Genomic DNA, 7858 nt, shown 5'->3' with positions numbered 1-7858 from the left:
CATGCGGCAGGAATACCTTGTCTCCTCGTGTTCCCTTTTCTCCTCTTTCTCCTTGCAGACCCTACAAATATAAAGAAAAAGAGATTATGAAGCTCAATCCAAGTAGAGGCATAGTTACCTCCTCTAATTATGCACCAAAACACTGTGCATGTCTGCACAACATATTCAAGTGAACCTCAAGGACATATTCCACATTGCCAGCCCTCAAATTTGGCTTCAAGCTTGGTCTAAGCAGACACACAGGGCAAGGATGACCTGTGGGCCCAAGAACATCTGTGGTATCATATTGCCTGCAGACACATGACCCTCCTGCCAACAGCAGCGTGGAGGGACAGGGAACACACCACAGCTGCAGATGGTCTGGAAGACAACCAGTGTTCAGCATTTTTGATGTTGCTCATAAACAACGAGGACTTAGAGGACGATACTGATGGGGAAAACTATTGCATAACCAAGCAAGAATGCCCATTTCTGGTGGTTTTGAAGGTGGTAGCCAGGCAGACAGCAGGTACCTCTGAGACCTGGCAAGTGCTAAATAATCCTTGTCCTGGGCGCCCAAGCACATTTTTGCTCTGTGAATCCAATATCAGTGTTAATCTGGACCACATAATTCTTCTCCTCCCAGGTGTACCAGAACAATTTCCTGGGGCTGAGTTTGATTTAAAAAAATGATGCTAATCCAGATGATCAGCTCAATGGACCAGGACAGACCTCATCTTCCCTTGATAGGGGAAGCACTTTGCATTTCGCCTTTATTGTAGCAACCAACTAATGACTACAGGCAAATATACTCAGTCTGTGGTGACCTCTCCAACTGCCAAACCTTAAAATGCTTCTTATTCCAATAAAACATCCATTTAAACTTCATTTTGCTCCACACGACAGTGGAGGTTTGCCTCCAAACTAATGAGGGCTACATGTTTGGGTTTATATGGCTTAAAGGATGACTCAGATAACTACAATTTTCAGATTGCTGGCCATAGTTGACTGTGAGCTAACTGTACAATCCTGTCTATCTCTAACAACCGAAACAGGCTACACAGCTTCCCACACTGCAATGCAACACCACCACTATTTCCAAAAACCAAATCAAAGGAGGTTTAAAAATAATGACTCTTTTAATGCACTGATAAGTATGGGGCCCTTGTGTAGACTGAGTGGAGCTCCTCCAGAGCAGCCCAAGCCAAACGTCAGTCTTATGACAGAAACAGATAGGACCCTCAGGAATGGAGCACCACATGTGAGGGCTTTACTTCTTCCACAAAACAGGCAATTCAAGGACCAGGATGGAAGAGTCCTTATAGCTTCATCCATCCATCTCAGTATCGCAAGGGTCTATGGCATGGACAGGTAATACCACCCCTGTATTTGTTTCATCATCTTCCAGTATAACACAATCCAGGCTTAGACCATACAGAGAAACTGCTCAAGCTCTTTGAAGACATTGGACCCCTCTGCAGAGAATTGTGAGCAAGTCCTCAGGCAGCACAGGGCAATCTGTCAGAGCAGGAGCACGTCTGGTGCTAACTGATGTATAGTTCTTTTCTGAGGTCATTAAACTTCAGAAAATCCAATCAGCCTTTACAACACCAGCTGAAAGGCTGCCTCCACAATTACCAAGATCAGACCACAAGACAGAGATGCTAACTCAATAGAACCTGATTTATATTGGTCTTCCTGTCCATTCATTCAAGGCAGATTTGTCCCCTGAGCCCAAAGGCTATTCCCTGACAGCTTTTAAAATATGATTGGAAACTTACTGAGAGGTGGTATTTTTTCTTGATGTTATGATGAGGTTTCCCAGCACCATATAAATGGTGCACCAACACCAACCAAAGCAATTCCATTACAGTGGGATCATCATGAAATCACCAGCTGTTGTATCAGTAGTCAAGTAATGTCTGCTGCCATCTCTACTGGGCACAGGTCTGTTTTCATTTCAGGAAGTCAGAAGAAGCTCAATGAAGTCAAGAAAATGTCACTATTTGGGTATAGCTTGGGTAAGTGGTCAGATATACCCTGTACTGCTTAATAAAAATAATAACAATAATAATATTTTATATTAAAAAAAAGAAATAGGTGAGGAGAACACTGAAAAAGTGGATAAAGTCTTTAGAGTGTCAGAATTTATTAAGAGCCAGGACTTACCGGTGCGCCGACGTAGCCCTTAACTCCTGGAGGACCCTGTTTTCCCTCGGATCCCTGGCAAGGAATTGAGATAGAGTAAAATACCAGAAAATTTCACATTAAAGACCAAGAATAAAATCAAGTTTTGAGAAATGTAGCTTGCTCTCCTGGGCTCACAGGGGCTGTTGAGGCTTCTCAACTGTCTCAGTGCTAATATCCAGAGCAGTGTCTGACTTTCCAGCTACTTACCCAAAGTGACATCCCAATGTTTTCCTCTGTCCTCAGTGCTCAGACATTAGCAAGCTTTATCCTTCTGCTTTCAGCCTTGTCCTATAAAGTAAACTGTCCCATGCAAGCCCCTCTACAGGTCTGTTCAGAATTTTTGGCAACAGCAGCCATTGCCTGCCTGTTGTGCACAGAGTGACTGAGCTCCTGAACCAGATGCTATGGAGCAAAGTCCAGGTGTACTTTGCTGCAAGTGCTGCAGCACAGGCTTTACCCCACTACTAACAAATCACAGACTTCAAAGTGTTACATATCTTTAAGAGTAAATGAAAAGAGACACATCAGCACTATATTTTTGAATGTTTATTTTCAGCAGATATGGGAGAAACGCAACAGGATCAGATACATTTCTGCAGTTCTTCAGCTGGTCAGGCACTGAACTTCTCCCTGGAGAAGGTAAATTGAAATGGAGAGCACCCTCCCTGCATGCTTTTATGTGCTTTACAATGTCTGAAACTGGTCTGGATCCTCAGATGAACAGGATCAGCCCTCAGAGCCATACTGTGGATACAGTCTGGGCCTGACAAGGTGACCATGAGAACTGGTTTGATCTCTTATATCACTTATTTGACGCATTATCTTGTTACTTATCTCACTCTCCTTTTCTTTCTCCTTTCTTGTACTGAGTGGCTGTAATGGATAAGGCTTCAGAACAAAGAAAGATTTTCCTTTTAAACAATTTCTACATTTCATATGATTCTATGAAAAATATGAGATCTGTTTGCAGTGAACTGTTAGAAGGATGGAATATTTTTTGTCCCAGTGATAAGACCCAGGTGGCAGGTCACTGTTTACCCTTGCCTTAACCCAAATGACAAATTCATTTACAGCAGTTGTTAAGCACAGTCCTGACAGGCTGGATGGACTGCACTTGGCTAGTGTTTCACTTCCTCTTCAAGGAATGCATTGCCAAAGCTGTCCCCTCCCTCAGCTGGAGAGGACTGAACTTGTTAAAGCAGATGAAGACGTGCTCTGAGGCTTCTGAGCAGTCATCAGCCCAGCTGCAAAGTAGTTGAACCAGTGGTAAGCATGGAAGCAAACCACACAGCAAGCTTAGGAGAGAGATTTACAAGCAGGTCAACAAGAGCTTGGCTTAGGCACAAGCAAAGGTGGATCTGGGATCTCTACATCAGACACCTCTGCAAGGTCAAGGAGCAGTATAAGTCCTCTTATGGCAGAGGGAGAGCAGCAGACATCCACTGAAATCTCTGCCTTCAGCCCACAGAAAAACACTACTATCAACATCTAGGCAAAACCTCTGCAGAAATTTGGATAACTGCTCTGAGCTGTCCAGATTATCAAAGCCCAGCTCCACACCGTTAAATAAAACATGGTTATAATGCTCAGCAAAAATTATCGAGAAACTGGGTTTGTCTGGATGACAAGACATCCTGATCCCGCTCAAGGCCTGTGCTGAGATCATGTCTGGTAAACCAGAGAAGTGTGAGATCTTCAACAGCTGAAGTAAACAACAAGAAGGAAATTTGTCAAAATGAAACTCTTAGCTAATGCTTTATATTTCAAAACCTTGATATTTTTTCCTTTTCCCTCTGTTTTTTCTATCAAGCACAGATAAGTGTCAGTTCAGATGGGAATGCTCCAGGGTGCCACAGCAATCACAGCCACAAAGAATCTCTTTGACCTTTCATGAAAAACACAGAACACAAGAATGAAAAGGTTGAATATTAGCTGCAGGATTTTACAGGCTAAAGGGCCTGGCCTCAAAAATTCAAGCTTTGTTTCACTGCAATAATATCATGCAGTGAGGAACTTGTGCTATGGCATTTTTTTCTCTGGATCCACTTACTCCATTTAAATTAATCTGCCAGGTCCTATTTATTTAGGTGGGAGCCTTCTCCATCGAGCAGTGGATATTTCTTGCCATCTCAGACCACTATGGCATCTTCTACAACCAGATGTTTCAACACTGATTTGCACAACACTGACTTTGAGAGCTCTTCTTTGCTTCTACCAGCTCGTAGCCAGCAAGACCACACATCCTTCAGGGTGAGCTATGAAGTTTACCCACCAAGTGTAGTGAAAAAAAACCCAGGAAACCAAAAAAATCCACACATTTTTATGATGAAGAAACTGAGCTGGGAACAATCTCCCCTAGAGACTTCCCTGAGCAGTAAAACTGGAGATAATGTACTGAGGCAATTTCATTCCTGTAACCCATACGTGTCCCCTAATGGGCTCCTCATCTATTAAAGTACCTCTGTGGATTCAAGTCCTATTACCAGAAGTCTGCAGGACCCTTATCTGTGCTACTGGAAGCTTCACACAACTCATGAGATCTGCACAAGTTCCTTAAAAGAAAGAAAGTGCCAGCAATTCCCACTGAGGCAAAAGACTGGAAATCCCTCAGCCAAGCAGATAAGCAGGGAACTGAATTTCCTGGGGTGCACAAACAGCTACTGAGCACCCACTGCACTTGGCTCCATGAAAATCATAGAATCATAATATAATCACAGAATTATTAAGGTTGGACTTTAAAGATCATCTAATTCTAAGCCCCTCTGCATGGGCAGGGACACCTCCCACCAGACCAGGTTGCTCAGATCCCCATCTAACCTGGCCTTGAACACTTCCAGAGAGGGGGTCTCCACACAGATAATGTTCCAATAATGTTCCAGTGTTTTACCTCCCTCACACTAAAGCATTTCTTCCTAATGTCTGACCTAAATCACCCTTCTTCCAGTTTTAAGCCATTACCCCTTGTCCTCTCACTACATGCCCTTGTAAAAAGGCCCTCCCCAGGTTTCCTGTAGGCCCCATGAATGAAGATGGATTGAGCCAGGAAGGACCACATCACAAATGACCAGAGGAACTGCAAGGTTCCTTCATGGAGCCTGGGTTAGAGCCCCAAGCCACTGTATTGATGCTGATTATTTTAAATAAAAATAAGTGATCTGGCAAAACCCAATGATTACAACAGTAATTGGAGATGTGACTATTTCAATTGCTCCACCTCTGCCCATCTCTACACACCTTGTTCCACACTGCTGAGGTGGTTGGGCTTTACACCAAGGAGTAGAAGGACTGTGGGTTCATATGTTAGATTTTAAAGCTCTGTCAGCAGAGCCAGGATTGTTTCTTAAAATAGCTCAGGTCAGAACCCAGCTCAAGGACACTGCATATAGTCAGCACATCTGTTGAGGCAGATAAAAGTCACTGTGAAAGCACACGATCAGGCTATATTTAGCCACTGTAGCTGAGAGGCTGAGCTTAGCCAAGTTGAACTCTTCCCTGGGAGCACTTGGCACTGCTCAGTCAGACTTCTTTAGTCCAGCCCCACCAGCACCTATCCTGCCCAGCCCACAGTGCTGAACTTCTATTCAGCGTTGCCTTGCTACCTGGCTAAACTAAATGTGCCTGATCATCCTGGTGGCAAATAGGGAACACTTTCTAAGATCAAGCCCTTCTGAAGGTAGATGTAAATGACTCAGTTTAGCTTAATTTGTAAAAGCTTTGCAAAGCAAGAGTGAGGAACTTCACACGATGAGGAGCATCATATAATCGCGGGTGCATTAAGAAGTGTGTCCAGCAGGTCTAGGGAGGTTCTCCTCCCCCTCTGCTCTGCTCTGGTGAGACCACACTTGGAATACTGTATCCAGTCTTGGGCTTCCCAATTCAGGAGACACAGGGATCTACTGGAAAGGGTCCAATGGAGAGCTAAGAGGATTATCAAGGGACTTTCTTAGGCTGAGCTGAATTTGTTGTACAGGATGCCCCTGAAAACACACTTGGTCAATCCAGTGCACCATCTTCTAACAACAAGACTGAAACCAGTAGATAGAGAGTTACTCCCTCAGTTAGCAGGGAACATGGCAAGGAGAGCTGAGACTTTGAAAGGAGGTATAAGAATTGCTCATAAGAAGGACTTCAAAATTTGGGCACATTTCTGACACTCTGCTAAGTCTCCCCAGATCCTCAATCACAAGCATCTTGCTTGAAGCAAACCCAATGATACAAACATTGCCTCCAGTTCTGCATCACTTAGCCACTGTCTACTGGTATAAAACTGAAGCTCCCAAAACAGGCAGAAAAATCCAGGCTAGGATATGTCCTTGATGTGTATTTTTCCAGTCATAGAGCAGGGATAATAATTCCCACCTGCATATTTGCAAGAATTGGGAAGGCTTACTGAAGACATGAAGTAAGGCTTATGTGCCCCAAAACATATTCTCTTCTCCCTCTCCATCTATGCTGCTGATTGAACAAAGGGTATTTCTTCTTCTTACATAACCTTTCCTAATTGCTGCTATCTTAGCAGATCTCTGATGAAAATGAGTATCTTGAGTTTCTTCATTAACCAGTGAGAACATCAAAAGTCAGAAACAAAAAGTAATTCAAACAATTCACACATGCAAAAAGTGAGGGGGGAAAAAAATATACCTGTCCATATAAAGAAGCAATGGAAAATTTACCTTTGGACCTGCTGGCCCAGGCAGTCCAAATGCTCCTGGTCGTCCTGGTTCACCCTGCAAGTAACAGCAACATTGGTGGTAAATGCTTAACTTCTTTCTACAAAGGCCAGGATGGCTCAAGAGTCATTAAATAAAGCTTTAGAAATGAAGCCAATCCCCAATATCTACAGTCCTGAGTACCACTACCCAGACAGCTGAAGGTTTGTCATGTGTTTTATTTGTAAAAAAAAACAAACAACCCCAAAACAAAAGCAGAAGGAGGGAAACTGAAAACTAAGGCAGACATTTACCTGCTTGTCCAACACAACCACCTAAATGGCAAGAAATAAGTTCCCTAAGTTGAGAACAGCTTGTACCAACTACAATCTACAAACATGGATTCCGTGGAGATAACGTAATGCATTTTTTCTTGAATAGTGACCTTTTAGTGCAATAAACATGTCCTGCAACAAATACTGGAAGTCCAAGTATGTCACTGTCTGAGCCCAGACTATGCCATACATGATGTGATGATTCTGCACCAGTTCTGAAAGCCACATGGAAAAATTATCATTGCTTTTCTGAGTGGGCAGTGTGGCACGAAGCAGAAACAGGGGAAACAAGAAAAAAGAGCTACCATGTTTGCATATGCTTGACCTTCCAAAGAGTCCTTTCCCCAAGTTCCTCCAGTCACCACCCAATGACTGCCATAAAGGGACAGTGAATGAGATTATGAAGCTCCACTATCAGGGGGAAGATAATTCAAAGGGATGATGATCAAGCAGGAGAAAGGAGGGAAAGCTTTAAGACACATTTATCTAAGATGCTAGAAAAATGTGGGTTTAAGTCTCAACTGTAGCCCTCTTAACAGGTAATAATGACAAAATCACAGAATCAGAATTATTCAGGTTGGAAAAGACTTTTAAGATCATTGTGTCCAACCACACCCTCACTCTACCAAACATTAACCTAACACTAACAATTCCAATGCTTAAACCATGTTCCTAAGCACCACGTCTACACGTCTGTCAAACACC

General features: G+C 43.2%; 1 protein-coding gene across 1 annotated transcript in view; it reads right to left on the bottom strand.

Annotated features, from left to right (window-relative positions):
- Positions 1-2202, bottom strand: part of LOC104390659 (collagen alpha-1(XXII) chain-like) — a gene marked incomplete at its 5' end in the record, with an annotated part of 96253 nt that extends 94051 nt beyond the window's left edge. Inside the window, 2 exons of the mRNA XM_009999839.1 lie at positions 17-61; positions 2149-2202. Coding sequence (XP_009998141.1) covers positions 17-61; positions 2149-2202 — 99 coding nt within the window. The remainder of the gene's footprint in view (positions 1-16; positions 62-2148) is intronic.
- Positions 2203-7858: the final 5656 nt, after the last annotated feature.

Source organism: Chaetura pelagica, unplaced genomic scaffold (assembly GCF_000747805.2).
Source record: "Chaetura pelagica isolate M959 unplaced genomic scaffold, ChaPel_1.0 scaffold916, whole genome shotgun sequence".
In the NCBI taxonomy this organism is placed as follows: Eukaryota; Metazoa; Chordata; class Aves; order Apodiformes; family Apodidae; genus Chaetura; species Chaetura pelagica.
Note: the sequence above shows the minus strand (reverse complement) of the source record. Positions and strands in the feature narration are given on the sequence as shown.